At 46.4% G+C, this 17,518-nt stretch overlaps 1 protein-coding gene across 5 annotated transcripts in view; it reads right to left on the bottom strand.

Annotated features, from left to right (window-relative positions):
- LOC110500216 (dedicator of cytokinesis protein 4) overlaps window positions 1–17,518 on the bottom strand; it is a 146,183-nt gene that overhangs the window by 16,971 nt on the left and 111,694 nt on the right. For 3 of the 5 annotated variants that reach the window (XM_036957600.1, XM_036957603.1, XM_036957601.1), the window contains exons 29-47: window positions 17,409–17,509; window positions 17,244–17,302; window positions 16,976–17,124; window positions 16,698–16,783; window positions 15,757–15,783; window positions 15,309–15,465; window positions 14,733–14,826; window positions 14,441–14,589; window positions 13,730–13,816; window positions 13,520–13,624; window positions 13,005–13,146; window positions 10,503–10,669; window positions 9,390–9,476; window positions 6,513–6,689; window positions 2,017–2,100; window positions 1,764–1,883; window positions 1,458–1,582; window positions 662–782; window positions 391–472 (exon numbers count right to left, since the gene is read on the bottom strand). In XM_036957600.1, the coding sequence (XP_036813495.1) occupies window positions 391–472; window positions 662–782; window positions 1,458–1,582; window positions 1,764–1,883; window positions 2,017–2,100; window positions 6,513–6,689; window positions 9,390–9,476; window positions 10,503–10,669; window positions 13,005–13,146; window positions 13,520–13,624; window positions 13,730–13,816; window positions 14,441–14,589; window positions 14,733–14,826; window positions 15,309–15,465; window positions 15,757–15,783; window positions 16,698–16,783; window positions 16,976–17,124; window positions 17,244–17,302; window positions 17,409–17,509 (2,119 nt within the window). The remainder of the gene's footprint in view (window positions 1–390; window positions 473–661; window positions 783–1,457; window positions 1,583–1,763; window positions 1,884–2,016; window positions 2,101–6,512; window positions 6,690–9,389; window positions 9,477–10,502; window positions 10,670–13,004; window positions 13,147–13,519; window positions 13,625–13,729; window positions 13,817–14,440; window positions 14,590–14,732; window positions 14,827–15,308; window positions 15,466–15,756; window positions 15,784–16,697; window positions 16,784–16,975; window positions 17,125–17,243; window positions 17,303–17,408; window positions 17,510–17,518) is intronic. The other 2 variants (XM_036957602.1, XM_036957604.1) reach the window with 1 other exon arrangement.

Below are 17,518 nucleotides of genomic sequence, written 5' to 3'. Positions count from 1 at the left end.
CTTTTTTTGCAGAAGAAAATTGCCTGTATGTCGGCAAAGTCCTCGCAGTGGAAAAGGAAATGCAGCTCTGTCTCGACCTCTCTTTGAGGGCAGAGTGTGCACAGCCTGTCCTCTCTGGGTAGCCAGATCCGCCTGTGACGGCCGGTCTCTATGGCCAGGCTGTGCTCCTTGAGTCTGTAAATAGTCTGTTTTTCTCCGACACGGTGGTCAGATAGTTTGCCACCAAGCACTGTGTGGAAGGCCAGAAAGCATTCAAGTGTGTTTTGGGTTATTGTGGTGTCTTTCCAATAGGTGATATATTTTTTATTTTTGTTCCTCATTGGGTTCACCTCCCCCCCACTTTCTCACACTCTCTTTCCCCCTCTTACTCCTTCTCTTTGCTCGTCTTACCTCTGGCGCTGGACGGAGCAGAGCTGGTCACGTTGGGAGAGGCAGAATGATTGGAGCTGAGGCTTGAGGTAGATGGACTGGGCTGCAGGGACAAACAACTACATCAACAATATCACTGACAAGTTAAGAATTATAGACAGCCAGGATCGTGTGGGGGAATGGAATTATCCAAATCAGTACCTTTCTCACGTGAGCTTTTGCAAACACACAAAAAAAAGGAATTCACTCTGGTAAAAAGGGAGGTTGCGGGTTTATTAGTTCGGAATTGTACCTGCATGTTGAAGACTTCATCAGAGCTCTCCGACTGCCCTGTGATGTTGCTCACTTCATTGGAGGCCTGAGATGACAGCGATGACGATGAGTAGCGGTTGACAGCCGGGTAAGTGAGGGGACTGATCACAAACATAACACACACATTGAGAGAGAGAGAGAGAAATAGAGAGAGAAAGAGAGCGAGAGAAAGAGAGAAACAAATAGAGAAAGAGAGAGAAAATAAGATCCGTTACTTTCAGAATGTGGTTGTGCATTCATCTGACATAATACCATATCATTCTAATAAAAAGGCACAATATTTGGGTTTCAGAAGAAAATCACAGCCAAATAATCTCTCCTTAAATCACAAGTAACTGTTAGTGAGTTTTAAATTAGCAAGCTGACGATTTTAAGAGGACAGATTGAGTTTGGGTGTGCGTCTGTGTGTGCTTGCACGTGTATGTGTGTGTGTGTATATTTCACTCTGGGCTGTGTATGTCTATGCCTCATTACGCTCGTGAAGAGGTAGGATGGAGGTAGGATGTCACAGGTAGAGACTGGCAGGGTCACTGAGCACACACACAGAGAGCTCACTGCAGGTGCCAGTCTGCCCACCTATGCCCATATGGTGCCATTCCAGGAAGTGAGATAGAGGGGGGGGGGGGGGGGGGGGGGGGGGAGTAGAGGATGCACAGACAGAAAGGAAAAAGAGAAGTTAAGATGGAGAGGAAAGAAAATAGTATGAGGAAGGGTGTGAAGAGAGAGAGGAAGAGGGAAAAAAAAAGATAAAGCGAGACGAGGACAGTGTTTCTCACCTGCGTCTGGCCACCACGCGAGCGCCATCTGGGCTGATGATGTTGGGGACCGAGTTCCTGCATGAACTACGCGGGCTGCCGTTGGTGAAGTGCACGGGGCTAGCGCGCACATATGCTGGAAACTCCTGGGGTGGGGATTAGAGAGAAGGGCAAACGGAGAGAGAGAGAGAGAGAAAGAGAAGAGAAGAAACCTGTGATTGGCCTATTGTTTATGCTAGCATGAGTTATGGCTGCGCTAACGCAGGCTTGATGAAGGTCCATTTGAGGATTAGAGATTGGTGCTCCTGTTGAGTGGCCTTCACTAACCTGGATCCCCAGACTAGACTTCATCACATGAAACTGGTCCACCAGCTTCTTGTGTAGAGGTCTCATGTCCTGAGGAACAAACTTCTCGTGGACGGCCAGGCCATACTCCAGGATGTGAGCCTGGAGGGGGGAGTCGGAGACGGTGCATTTTTGTTTGCTAACGTTAATCTCTTCCAGATGAAATATCATCACAAAAGCTAAGCAGTTCTCCTAGTAAAGTGGGGCTAGCGTTTTCCAACGTCGGGAATCTGACCTGTTCGAACATGAGTTCCCTTAGTCGTCCGATCTTCTCCCCATCCTCAGGGTGATTCACGATGTAGTCCTTCACAAAGAACGCCTGCATGAACACAATTCATTGTATGCTTTCAGTTTACTTCATTGTGTCACCATGCATGTATGTCTGTCTATCTATCTATCTATCTGTCTCTCTCTCTCTCTCTCTATATATATATATATATATATATATATATATATATATATATATATATCTTTTTGTGGGCAAAAGACAAAAATGAAGAAATAATATTCATAATGTAAACATGCTTTGCATAATTATGAGTGTGTCTGTTGCATATTCCCTGATGTTGATATTTGCAACCCTTGAGATGAGTGCAGATTAGAGTCGAGGCTTTTTAATCTGCATCACAATAAAAACACATCAGAAAATGAACAACAACAACAACTCAAAATCTCTTTTCAAATATTCCGTGGAAAGAGAGCAAAAGGGGGAAGAGTCGCCACAAAGGAGAAAGCAGGGTTTGGTCTCCCTCACAAGGACGTTGTGGCAGGCTATCTCCAAAAAGACATATGGGGGAGGGGGGGGGGCGACTCAAAAGGCGAGAGGAGCTCACTGCTTACGTCAAAGCCCGCTCCTAAACAGGCATGGTCCTATCTGTGTCTACCATCTGAGCGTGAGAGGCAACCTCTTACCATGACGCTAGCTAAACAATAACACACACAATTACCACCATGTGAACATTGTAACAGCGCTAGCTAGGCTACAGTAGCAGGCTCATCTCCCGATCGTTATCCCCGACACAAAACACAGCTTTACGACCCCTGCTGTGACGCTGTGAACGCCACGGTCGCTTTGACCAAAACAACTGCTGTGAAAGATAGTCCAAAGCCACAGAAAAAGGGACTTATTCCGTCTTAGTGAATCATAGCGCGGCTGTATGAATAAAACTGTCTGAAATCCATAGCCGAGGGTGGAAAAACAACCAATATTTGCATCAAATTAGACTTTTCTCTGGTGCTGGTTGGACTTGAGATAGGAGGAGAAACTCCAAGTGTCAAGTGACATTGTGAATCATTATAAAACCTCAATTAAAGATGAAATGCTGGCAATAAATATATATTAAATCAGGCTGGATTCTCCTTCAGGGCTGGAACTATAACCATGAGCAGTAAATCGAAATATGAATACTGATATCGGCTTCATTTATGGCTGAACAAATTGGCATAAAAGTCAATTGCGTTATCCTAATAAAGAAACTGATTTATGGTGTATTGTGTGCAATATTCCTCAAGACAACTCCATACATTAATATCATGGAGAATTAGGCATACAAAATGTGTATGTATGACGTTCTCCATTGCCTTTATGGATAGTATAGATCATCATTATATCCCTCAATGGTACACACTTGAAATTAGTAATATGTTTATAAAATGTACGCATTGAATATCATGGTATATACGTACATGAAACCTACTGGATCTAAACAGTCACATCATGTAGTCTACAGATTCAGCAGCATTGTATATCATCACATCCTTCATACAATGAGCCTATTGGATCAAAGCTCTGGCAGATAATGTACTTCACGCAGCAACAGGTGGGCGTTGCGCAAACACAACCGTAGCTAGCTTAGTTATTCTCTCCCAGGTCAAACTCATTTCCTGTTACTTCCTCATCTTTGGCTTCATCACATCATCGCCGCCACCAGTTTAATAGAGGTGAGAGGTAGTGGCGGTCATGACGAGAACAGACCCCTGCTAACTTGGCACCCTTAAGCCTCGCCGCAAACTCGACGCGTGGCGTTGCTACGCAACCGAGAGCCACTGTACAGTACACACAGTTAGCTGGCTGACGCCGGAGGTCTCCTTGAAAAGGAGTGATTATAGCTCCGACGCTATGGCACTCCGTTATGGATTTGGAAAGAAAAGAAAGGGTTCATTTAACACTTAATTTACAGAGTACAGAGATTCAGGACTTTTATCCACTGTATGTATTTTTAAGTATATATTTCAAAGTAATGTGTGATTTTATATGTCCTTGAATGTGTCTGAAGGAACTCCTTCTTATTCTATGTCTGTCTGCCTGTCGCAGTCACCCTCTCTACCTGTCCTGCCTGTCGCAGTCACCCTCTCTACCTGTCCTGCCTGTCGCAGTCTCCCTCTCTACCTGTCCTGCCTGTCGCAGTCTCCCTCTCTACCTGTCCTGCCTGTCGCAGTCTCCCTCTCTACCTGTCCTGCCTGTCGCAGTCTCCCTCTCTACCGGTCCTGCCTGTTGCAGTCTCCCTCTCTACCTGTCCTGCCTGTCGCAGTCTCCCTCTCTACCTGTCCTGCCTGTCGCAGTCTCCCTCTCTACCTGTCCTGCCTGTCGCAGTCTCCCTCTCTACCTGTCCTGCCTGTCGCAGTCTCCCTCTCTACCTGTCCTGCCTGTCGCAGTCTCCCTCTCTACCTGTCCTGCCTGTCGCAGTCTCCCTCTCTACCTGTCCTGCCTGTCGCAGTCTCCCTCTCTACCTGTCCTGCCTGTCGCAGTCTCCCTCTCTACCTGTCCTGCCTGTCGCAGTCTCCCTCTCTACCTGTCTGCCTGTCGCAGTCTCCCTCTCTACCTGTCCTGCCTGTCGCAGTCTCCCTCTCTACCTGTCCTGCCTGTCGCAGTCTCCCTCTCTACCTGTCCTGCCTGTCGCAGTCTCCCTCTCTACCTGTCGCAGTCTCCCTCTCTACCTGTCGCAGTCTCCCTCTCTACCTGTCCTGCATGTCGCAGTCTCCCTCTCTACCTGTCCTGCCTGTCGCAGTCTCCCTCTCTACCTGTCCTGCCTGTCGCAGTCTCCCTCTCTACCTGTCCTGCCTGTCGCAGTCTCCCTCTCTACCTGTCCTGCCTGTCGCAGTCTCCCTCTCTACCTGTCCTGCCTGTCGCAGTCTCCCTCTCTACCTGTCCTGCCTGTCGCAGTCTCCCTCTCTACCTGTCCTGCCTGTCGCAGTCTCCCTCTCTACCGGTCCTGCCTGTCGCAGTCTCCCTCTCTACCTGTCCTGCCTGTCGCAGTCTCCCTCTCTACCTGTCCTGCCTGTCGCAGTCTCCCTCTCTACCTGTCCTGCCTGTCGCAGTCTCCCTCTCTACCTGTCCTGCCTGTCGCAGTCTCCCTCTCTACCTGTCCTGCCTGTCGCAGTCTCCCTCTCTACCTGTCCTGCCTGTCGCAGTCTCCCTCTCTACCTGTCCTGCCTGTCGCAGTCTCCCTCTCTACCTGTCGCAGTCTCCCTCTCTACCTGTCGCAGTCTCCCTCTCTACCTGTCCTGCATGTCGCAGTCTCCCTCTCTACCTGTCCTGCCTGTCGCAGTCTCCCTCTCTACCTGTCCTGCCTGTCGCAGTCTCCCTCTCTACCTGTCCTGCCTGTCGCAGTCTCCCTCTCTACCGGTCCTGCCTGTCGCAGTCTCCCTCTCTACCTGTCCTGCCTGTCACAGTATCCCTCTCTACCTGTCCTGCCTGTCGCAGTCTCCCTCTCTACCTGTCCTGCCTGTCGCAGTCTCCCTCTCTACCTGTCCTGCCTGTCGCAGTCTCCCTCTCTACCTGTCCTGCCTGTCGCAGTCTCCCTCTCTACCTGTCCTGCCTGTCGCAGTCTCCCTCTCTACCTGTCCTGCCTGTCGCAGTCTCCCTCTCTACCTGTCCTGCCTGACGCAGTCTCCCTCTCTACCTGTCCTGCCTGTCGCAGTCTCCCTCTCTACCTGTCCTGCCTGTCGCAGTCTCCCTCTCTACCTGTCCTGCCTGTCGCAGTCTCCCTCTCTACCTGTCCTGCCTGTCGCAGTCTCCCTCTCTACCTGTCCTGCCTGTCGCAGTCTCCCTCTCTACCTGTCCTGCCTGTCGCAGTCTCCCTCTCTACCTGTCCTGCCTGTCGCAGTCTCCCTCTCTACCTGTCCTGCCTGTCGCAGTCTCCCTCTCTACCTGTCTGCCTGTCGCAGTCTCCCTCTCTACCTGTCCTGCCTGTCGCAGTCTCCCTCTCTACCTGTCCTGCCTGTCGCAGTCTCCCTCTCTACCTGTCCTGCCTGTCGCAGTCTCCCTCGCTGTATGTAAGTCTGTTGCTATCTGTCTATCGCTGTATGTCTGTCTGTCGAGGACTGCATGTCGGTTGCTGTCTGTATCTGTCTGTTGCTGTCTGTCTGTCTGTCTGTCTGTCTGTCTGTCTGTCTGTCTGTCTGTCTGTCTGAATGTTGCTGTCTGTATTTCTGTTGCTGTATGTCTGTCTCTGTCTGTCGGCTGCTGTCTGTCGGTTGCGGTCTGTCGGTTGCGGTCTATCTCTGTCTGTCGCAGTCTGTCTCATGCTGTCTCTGTCTCCATCTGTCCGTCTGCCATCTGTCCCCATCTACGTCCGTCCCTGTCCGTGTCTGTATTACTGTCTGCGCACTTTTTAAACAAACACATAAGACAGACTGGACTGACATTCTAGATCTAGCATGCCCAGACAATGTCTCCACACAATATTGAGTGACCGATGTAAGCCAGTCACATCATCACTGCCCTCTGACCTCTTGGTAGCGTGCGAGCCCCCCATTGACGGCGGCGTCGATGACCCCGTTGAGGCACATGGTGAGGGGGTTGATGTTCTGCATCTGCCTGCTCTGGCACTGGGCGATCAGTGTCCGTAACTGCAGGTTCTTGTTCTCAATCACCTCGATGGCATTCTCCAACGGGCTCACTTCCACCTAGAGGAGGAAAACACAGGGTGATAAGATATTAGCATATATACAGACATATGCATACCTATATGTAGAGATACAACAAACACAAAACACACGCACACACACACACACACACACACACACACACACACACACACAATCAGAACATGTATAAGTAGAGACGAGACACACAAAATAAGGCAGGCCACATTAACACAAAGTATTTTTCTCACACACACTCTCTCAACACACACACAAAAACAAAATAGTGGTCCAGGTGCATATGACATTTTTGGATGATACTGTTTTCCAATATTTTCCTTGCCAAAAAAGATGATACCGATAACCAATATTTAAAATGTTAGCAGCCTTTTAAGCATTCTAGTACAGTTAAATATTTAACACATACACACATGGACGCAGCGGTCTAAGGCACTGCATCTCAGTGCAATAGGCGTCGCTACAGTCCCTGGTTCGAATCCAGGTTGTATCACATCCGGCTGTGATTGGGAGTCCCACTGGGTGGCTCACAATTGGCCCAGCGTCGTACAGGTTTGGCCGGGGTAGGCCGTCATTGTAAATAATAATTTGTTCTTAACTGACTTGCCTATTTAAATAAAGTTTACACACACACACCACACTGACCAAAAAGTTATTTAGTTGGCATTTACGCATGTCCCCTTTACCAGTAAAACATAATCAAAACCTATTTCTTTCACTTACTTGCTGTGTTGTTTCGTTGTTCGTTTGTTCAGTCGTTTCATTCTCAACCAGGACTTCTATGGAACGCCGTTTGGGTCTTTGCATGTCAAATAATATAATATTTAACACTATTTGACATGTCAAATAAGTTTATTGACCAATCAGGACCTGAATATGACTGCACGTCACATAATAATTTAACGCGTTCATAAATTTTGTACGTAATTATTACACATTGATTACTCTATCACTCGTATTTCATATGTCACAACGATTCATCGATACGAATGCTATGATGCTGGTAAAGTTGTCTCGCGCACCTACAGTGCTGGTCATAAAAAAAGCTAGCTAGCTCATGGATGCAAACACTATTCTTCCCCAAAAACATAGCAAAACGACATAATCTGTTTCAGTAGCTCTAGTTAGCTAGCTAACTATATAGCTATGTGTCATCATCTAAAATAACCCTAATTAATAAGACAGTTATTATTTGATTAATAGTGGTCGGACCCATCTATGTGAAACTTTGCGGTTAGCCTTCAAAGTAAAAGTATGGCAAAATTATACTATTTGTATTCATTTGCACCACTGCCAATGACACACTTTTATTTTGAAGGCAAAACGCAATTTCCACTATTGTGCCTAATCCTTATTGTGGCTAGCTTCACAACACATAACCCGGTCCGGTGGAGCCTCACTAGACAGATGATGCTAGCTGGCTGCTTATAACGTTAGCTTTGGGCAACAGTGTTAAGTAGCTGGCTAGCTATTTATTTTTCATGAACTGAAGTTCAATTTCAATAGGCGAACAACAAGTGGCAACCTAGCTAATACTTACTCACAAGGACTCCTAAATCATTGCTAAGAATAATGAAAATGACTGCAGTTTTTACTGGTCACATTGTTGTCAGGCTGGTTGTATTGGTGCTAGCTAGGTAACGTAAACTCGTACATCGCCTTGGTCCGTACAATTGCCCTTTTTTTAGCGCCCCAAAAACGAAATACTTCCAGATCAACTGTAATGTTAATACCATTGTAAAGCACAATTTCTCCCCTTTCCAACATAATCAATTACATGACCTAAAAGCTGCCCGTTTCTGCATAATTCAAGCAGGCAATGAGCCCCGTTGGGCCTTTTTTTAAATGGCGGGTGGGGAAGCGAAACTAATGCGTGATAATGAGGAGAGATGTTGTGTGGGAAAATTGCTTTTTTTCACTCGATCTGTCCAACTTATTACCTTATCGCCTCTAAAAATGTAAATAAGATGTGTCATTACATACCTATTTGAAGGTTTGTGTCTAATTTTAATCGGGTTTTTAGGGCGGTGCTAAAGTGATCTTAGAAGTAAACAGCGGCTTTGAGAATGATGATCGCATGCAATGATGACGCAAAAAATGACTAGGTATCCCCCTTACCCCATTGCTTTTAAAGGATGACACGTCATGACACTTCAAGATGTAATGGAGGGTCAGTTTTTTTCCACTTTTCTCCAATACTATAGAGCCATTACCATGTCGATCAACACTTGAATAGAAACCTAGTTCACACCCCCGATTTTGACGTCAACACAGTCGCTACAGTCCCATTAGCTTTCTTTGTAGCCTCGTTTCAATATTTCAGACATGTTCACTGATATATCGTGCATCCCTAAAACAAACACCATCTCTCTAAGACACAGCCTTCCCGTATGCAGCTTGATCCGTCAGAAGTTACAGAGTAACATTATAATTATGAATCTTATGAATAACTTTCACCCTTCTCTTAAAGGGACATTTCACAATCATTGGAAACACTTATCTTCCCATAATTTGTTTTTACGACAAAACATAGAAATGCACAATTTTCACAGATGTAGATGTTGGGGTGGTGCTGGAGATGAAATTTCCCTTTAATATAGGTCTACACTCAGGGAGCTCGGTTGGGCTCTCTGCAAAGTTAGAACATAGCTGGGTCAGCATTGAGCAGTGTGTTGTGAATGGGGTTATATGAGGAGGTTATTGGAGGAGTGTAAAGAGACTCACCAGTTCTCTCTTCTCCACCTCGAACCATCTGGAGATTCCTGGCAGGCTCTGGACCAGGGTTAGTGTAGTCCTCTCCACCCACAAGCTCTGAAAACACACACACACACACACACACACACACACACACACACACACACACACACACACACACACACACACACACATGGACACACATGGACATGTGCAGGCAGGCAGGCACACACACACTTCATGTTAATGCTGGCACTCTGCAAACACATTCACCCACACATCCGAGTAGCACAGAACATTGCTTTTCTCTCCTGTCAATATATGATGTGTAGGCACCGGTTCATATAATGTCCAAGTAGTACACATACTCATGGATACAGAGTTCTCATAGCAGCAGTCTACACCGATCTGCAAATTATGCAATGTCACTGAATTAAATGAATTAAAACACGAGATTCTTATATATTCCAGTAATACCTTTCCTTTCATCCACAAGGAGTTTAGAAACCAAATTGCATTTTCTGTCCCATCATTTTCCGAGATCACATCAACACAGAACTGATTCATGCTACTTAATATTTCCATATTAAATGTCAAATCTACTTGGCCTGAACAGTTTCTCTCAAGTACTAACTAGACCCCAAAAAAAGACAGCTGGGAAACCTAACCCTCGGGACGATATGGATATGATGATGATATCCAATTCATAAACCTGACAAAATTAGGTTAACGAATGGAGATTGAGTGAGCGTGGGTGGGTGGAGTCTGGAGAGACGATATTTAGACTGAGCTCCATGTCTCAGCCTCTCCTAGCCCCAGAGTCTAATTAGTAGGACTATGAATTAAACAACACCTGAACACACCTGTAATACAGAGAGGAAGACCATGAGCCACCCACACAACCACTCAATAAACAAGAGAGTGGAGAGAGGGAGGACGAGAGATTGGGAGAGAGGGAGAGGGAGGGAAAGTGAGTAAGGAGAGGGATGTGGGGTAAACATCGAATGAGAACACTAACAAGTCCAGAAAGGAGACATAAGATGATGAGACGAGTGAGACAGAAAGGCAAGAGAGAGAGAGAAACAGAAAGGCACAGAGGGAGAGTTTTTTTTTTTGCGTGCACAAACACTGCGTGTCTCCCACCTTGAACTCGTTCTCCTTGTCCTTGGTGCCCTTGTGAAATGGCCTGTCGTATCTGAACCTCCAGATGTGGTTGACCTTATAGAAGCTCTTGATGTTGTCAGGCACTCCGTCTCTCTGCAGCACGTCCTGGCTCTCTGGGATGGGGCTCACCGCGTAGATCTGTAGGTCTGGGCCGGCACGTCAAGGATATGACTGATCCACAAAGATGCATACAATAGGTCGGGCAAACACACATACACACATGAACGCAAGCACATGCACACACACTTTCCTCACCCCCCTCTCTCCTTGGTTCCACAGGTCTATCCATCCAATTCCTGTGTTAATACATCCTTTCCGCTAATCACATCCTGTAGCCATATATCTGAATGTCCACCCCACACTATATCACAACACATACCCATTGGCAGCAGGACTGGCCTGTATCAGCGTAGTGGAGGGAGAGCTCATCAGCCCATAGATATGAATAGGGACGGGCATGGGTCCAGGGAGCCTCAATGATTAACGACACATGAGGATAACAAAGCTGTATGCTAATGCTGTTTGAGGGGCCTTGTCTGCTCTAATTGCACTCGGAGAAAAGTCAAACACAGAATAGACGACACACTCACACCCGCACACACATATAGAGGGAGTGCATGTATACACATCCACACACACACACTCAGAGAGAGAGAGAGCAGGAGCGGCTCCTTCCAAACAGCTGTCCCATCAATCACGTGCGGAAAAGGAGGAGGAGGATCATTAAGATGGCTGCCGCATCCTACAGACACCTTGTGCATTTTTATCAAGGGATCGATCCCGATCCGCACTAAGTCCTCACGTGTGTGTTTACAGCATGGCTAGAGATCTGGCTCAGGACCAAGATGGAAGGAGTCATACCTTTGGTTTACTCCTCTATAAATCGACATGCTGTAATGCGGTAGAAACCTGTGTGCGGTGTAAGAAAACTAGGGTCCTAAGAGTTTCCTGGTTAGGTTAGGAAACACTCCTAATATGACTCCTATTGATATCCTTATTCATAAGGAATAATCAGTCCGGTATAATATGCCATTTATATTATTTAGGCTTACTAGACATGTGGGATGCAGCGTACCACTGTGTGTGTGTGTGTGTGTGTGTGTATTTTTGGTTTTACTGTCCTTGCGGGGACCAGAAGTCCTCACAAGGATAGTAAAACAAGGAACATTTTAACAAGTGGGGGACATTTTGCCAGTCCCCACATGGAAAAAGGCTATTTTAGGTAAGGGGTTAAGTTTAGTCGTTAAGGTTCAGGTCAGGTTAACCCATTAGACTCGTACCCGTATTCGGGTTGAAAATGGCAGATTTGGTCAGGTGCCTAAATTGAAACACAGTGGCTGTACAGTAATATGCTATACATGACATCAGAGCACTGTGTGGGTTTTGACTTGACAGACGTTCTGAACATGAGCACCACGCGCGACAGTCCCCATCCCTCCTGCTAATTGGGACACTTTTGCAAATGTTTTGGTTGTCCGAGTGAGAGAAATGCTGTAAATTTAAGAGGACTCAATGTATTTATAAAGACGAGACGTTGAGGATTATAATAAATACAGCTTTAAATGTCATACAAGCCAAAACACCATAGTCCATATCATAAAACTCATCAAATATACAGTGTCAACGTTTATGATCACTATGTTTGATGTACAGTTACAAGATGACATGGCGTAGTACCCTGGGTTGTCCTGAACAGAATGAGACCATGTTTGGTGTACTGTGAAGAAAATCTGCTGCGGACTTTGCATCTGAATGCACTCATGAGTACGTTCTATACGCACCGAAATGGCTATCTGCTTCTCTGAATTGCCTTGTAAAAGCTAATCATGTTGGCAATAGAACAAGCTTTCAAATGATGCCCGGGGATAGATGGCGGGGATGCGGGGCTGTGTTCCAATCAAAACAACTACAAGCCGGCTTGTTCTGGTTTGTCGACGGCACAGCTAGGAGAGCTCAAAGAAGCACCTTGTGGTTGAAGACTCTTCTTTTGAGTCATAAATGAGCATGGAAATGACTTAGGAACTGTGCACACTGGAGAGGTGCGTGTGATCACTTGGAGACAACTAGTTTGATCTCTCACTCAAAACGTTGTCATTGTTTTGTCTTATGTTGCACCTACCCCACGTTCTCCAAGAATATTCTTATCATGTTACTGAATGTATCCAGAGTGTTTTCAGACTTCGTTGTGTCCTCACCTTTAGTCTAATAATTTTTCCCTAATCTCCAAACTGTTCCTGTTTAATTTTTTTTTACCATGGTTATACATATGTATTCCATATATCTTCTGTAAGAAACACACTTCAATGTAGCCCTATCCACCGTATAGGCCAATTCCTACGAATGTAAAGGGTTAGGTTTAAGGTTAGGGAAAATAGGATTTTGAATGGAAATCAATTGTTTGGTCCCCACAAGGATAGTAAAACAAACTAGTGTGTGTGTGTGTGGTGTATAGTGTATGTTGTCTAGGTCAATATAGGATACACTGAGCCTCGGCCTGGTAGATGGTCTGGTCAGGCTGGTTGACGTGCTGCATGGCGATGGCATGGGGGAACTCATTCAGCATGCGCTGCTGGAAGGCCTCCAGCCTCTCGTAGTCATGGCCACGGCACACAAACTCCTTATTCTGCAAACGAGGCAGAGAGCATCAGAGGCAGAACAGAGACAGCACAGGGGTTAACATGACATCTAGTGGACAGTTACAGCATCTGCTACAGTGTCTAGAGGTCAAATCCTCTAATGATGTAACTTCAAAATAGAATTTATTTGTAAATCTAATGAACACACACTAACAATTCCTATGAGGTTGCTTTTGTGTTACGTTGGTTATGAATTCATAGTTACGAGTCCTTTTGAGGAAACTAAGAGGCAATATACTTCATTAGCAACTTGCTTAGAAGTGCAGATGGAAATTGGGAGAGCAAACGCCTTCAAGAGCAGTTCTATGGCCTCTAAAAGGTCCTTTCATTAACAAAACCAGTGATAAAACAGAGCGGTACCCTTAGGAAGAAGGGGAACTTCTTGCCATAGAAGCCGACCCTGAAGAACTCTGGCTCCAGTCTCTGCTGGTCCATGATCTTATCATACAGCGATGCCTCCATCATCTGTCAAGAGGAAATGTCAGGTTACAAAACACTATTAGGTTATGTCATAACTGGTCAGGGATCAGTCAGCGTGGAGATATACCGAGAAGATATAAAGTAACTCACCCTCATCTTGCTGAGGTTCCTGTAGTCGTAGTAGGATTCGTACTGGTCCGCCAGCTCTCTGCACAGAATGATCCCGTTCTCCCAACACTGAAGAAACAAAACACATTATCACATTAACAATGGTCACATCTCAATAGGAACGTGTTTTCGCCTTTTCATTTCTTTCACATTAGCAGGATAAGGATTCAAGGGAAGGAAACCTCTTTAGAATATTGAGATGCTGACAAAACATGTCAAATGGCCTGCAGAGGACACTAGCTGCAGTATGAGTGTTGACCACTGGGTGGTGGTAGTGTACTAACAATAACCGTGCCAACTGCCAAGGCAGACCTGCAGTCCCCATGCAGGTGCTACACCCAGCCACCGTGCTAATGAAATGAAAGCTTTCCTTTCCTGCTGTGTTTTAATCCCAAGGCAGCGGCAGCTAGCAGATGGCTTTGGTCGTGAATTCACAGGGAAATTGGGCAAAGAATAACGGCGGAGGACATTTTGAATGATTCAGCAGAGAAATAAAGTAATGGGAGTTGCTGAGCAGAGCATTCAAATAAGACTGCCTTTTTAATTACGACACTATTCCAGGGTAATTGTTAATGTTGAGTGTGGGGAAGGAGAGAGAGAACGAGAGACAGAAACAATGAACAAGAGATAAAAGAGTGAAAGAGTGAGACGGAGGCAAAGGGAGTGAAAGAAAGGGCAAGAGAGAGATCCCACCTTCCCTCTGTCAAAGTTCTGTACAATGGTAAGATGGAGGTACTCCTTCCTCTGCCACTCGCTCTGCATGGGGTAGTTGAGGAACTCTCTGAGGGGCCTATCGGACCACTCCAACAGCTCGTCATACAACAGAAGCGTGTAGGAGGCCTCTGTACAACACACAACAACACCACATAGTCATGGTTATGCCAAACCCTTGAGCCCACGAACAGGCACACTCACAGCCCGAACATAGCATTCACACACACACTTATTACATGGCTTAATTTACAGGCCACGTTTTACAGTGTACCTGTGTAATTCTGTGCTTTCAGGTGCAGTTCGTACAGCTTGTGTATGTAGCGTATGTACATCTCCTCCTTGTTCAACTCAGTTTTGTAGAAATTCTAGAGACAGGCAACGGGGGGGACAGAGAGAGATTGAGAGAGAGAGAGCGAGAGAGAGCAAAGTGCACAATCATTTATCTGCCACTGAATAGTAATGAACTCTGTGCTATCGGTCCACATGAACAAGTGCTTTCAGGCTCTAGCGCTTCGGTCCGTTATGTAAGATAAACCTGCAGGACTGAAAGACACCACGCACAAAATAAATCCCCCAGGTTGGCATGGCAACAAGGACAACCCAGAACATTGTGTATTGTATGAGGGGGCTGTGAACTATTTGAGCCCTGGTCTAAAAAGCACGATCATCATAGCAACTTTATCATCACTGGGAATGGAACAGAAACACAGCTTGGGTCCTGCTCTCTTAACACAATAGTTCAAAGGGACAAAAGGCTAGCAACAAATACATGGGGTTTCTATGGTGAGAGGAGAGCAGTGATTGAATCTCTTCAAGGGCCACAGGGCGGAGAGAGACTGTCACTGACCAGCAGACTGACGGTGCAGCCAATCTTCTTCCCATCCACCTCCCCCAGCTTCATGCAGTCCCTGTAGTCCAGCAGCCTCTCCATCAGACGCGTGACGGTGGCGATGAGAGAGATGCCACTCTCCCTCCACGTCTCCCTCTCAATCTTCTTCAACAGACTGGAATAGAGAGAGAGAGGAGAGAGAGAGAGAGAGAGAGAGAGGAGAGAGAGAGAGAGAGAGGAGAGAGAGAGAGAGAGAGAGAGAGAGAGAGAGAGAGAGAGGAGAGAGAGAAATAGGCATAGAAGAAAGAAGAGAGCAAGAAAAAGAGAGAAGTCAGAGAAAAATACAGAAAAAGGGAGCAATAAACTCTTCAACCTGCTGTCAATCATGCGGTCCTGTATCCCAGCAGTAAAGGAATTCCCTAACAGAAGGACAACACACTGTGTGTAGAGTATTGGTGTGTCTTACCTAGGGTACGGACCAAACAGAGGGATTCTACTCCGGGAACGCAATGGCAAAACAAATGAATATTAATAGATTAATTATATCCGCACACACTCACACAAGTTAGTTCAGGGTTAGTGATGTCAGTCAGGGAGACGGAAAGAAACAAAAATACTTGTGTACAGCCATAAAGGCTCAAGAGTGTCTGCACCCCATGTTATGGGAAACTTGACCGATATACTGAAATTAGCTGTATCCAGACCGCACATGTAAAAGGCTGTGGTGGTGGAGGGAGATCAATGTGGTGGCACTAGAGCTGTGCAGTGTTCGGCACGTGCCCTGATGGTGGACAAGGCAGTGACGCATGGATACTGGACTGTACGTACTGTAAATGAATGTCGCCTTATGCTGAGCTCTAACCTAACGTTGACACTTGTTTACAAACTAGTTACAGAGCTCATAAAGTAGTTATAGCGCTCATATAATAGCTCATAAAGCGTATACATCTCAAAGCTGGTGAAACATTCATAAATGGCCCAATTGATGTTTGACAAAAAAGTGGGACTATGATGTATGGGCTTGTGATAGGGAGAGAATTGCATGAACACTGCACAGGCCAACAACAATAAAACACTCTCACACACACACACACACACACACACACACACACACACACACACACACACACACACACACACAGCACCTAGCACCTAGCATGCAAGGTGAAGGGACCAACCTGAGTACACATACTAGGAGATCTCAGAAAGGAGGCATGAAGGAGTATGGATATGAGGGGAGGTGCTTGTCTGGAGTACTCAAAACACTTCCCTTTTCCCACCCTTCCCTCCCCACATACATCCCTCCACGAGTCCTCCTCCCTTACTCAATACAACACACAGACAAACTGATTCTGGTAACGACGTTTACAGTACAGCGTGACTGTATGCGTGTTCCCGCCGACTCACATGCTGTTGAAGAGCTCTCTGTACGTCTCGTCTCCTTTGCCTTCTGACATCAGACTGTCCAGTTTGTCGATCAGCTTGGCCTCCACCTGACGTGAGAACAAATTGTTTATGTAATCAATCTATATCAACACACGGATGCCACCATTGGGCACAGTCGGTCTGGTCTTGGTGGAACTGCAATATCTGTAAAGTGCCACCAGGGGGTGCTAGTGCTGGTCCCAGCCAGTCCAGTACCAGAGCTATATGACCTGCAAAATACGGACAGCTCTGGCCATTACCTGTTTGAAGTTTCCGCTCCTCCTTTGCTCCCAGTCCATCATGTCATGGAAGATAGGGATCATGACGTTCCTCAGGTCAGGCTGGGGAACCAGGGTCACCTCCAGGAACGGACCTATCATCGCCGGGATGAAGTTCAACTTGTGCTCACCTGGAGAGAGATGGAGGTAGCAGGAGAGAAAGAGCGAGATCAACTACGTTCCCCTGAGAGGCGAGCAAGAATCCAACGACGTGACACAGGAAGAGAACGAGAATGTGACTGTGTCGTACCCAAGTTCTGCCACATGCTGAAGATCTCACAACCCATCATCACCCTCATGTCCCCATACCTGTACAACGAGATAACACCAGAGAGCGCGAGGTCAGAACAGGGCCAAACCCAGGATGTGAAAAGTGAAGAAAGTTAGCGAGTGTGCATGTAGAGACAAGACTTACTTCTCCAGTACCCTCTTCCTCTTGGATGGAGAGAAGGACTCCAGTTGAAGACAGGGCTGGTTGATGAAGATGACGGACAGATAGAAGTACGAGTCCCACACCTACGGAAG

The sequence above is a fragment of the Oncorhynchus mykiss genome, chromosome 21 (genome assembly GCF_013265735.2).
Source record: "Oncorhynchus mykiss isolate Arlee chromosome 21, USDA_OmykA_1.1, whole genome shotgun sequence".
In the NCBI taxonomy this organism is placed as follows: Eukaryota; Metazoa; Chordata; class Actinopteri; order Salmoniformes; family Salmonidae; genus Oncorhynchus; species Oncorhynchus mykiss.
This window is presented reverse-complemented; position numbering and strand designations above follow the sequence as displayed.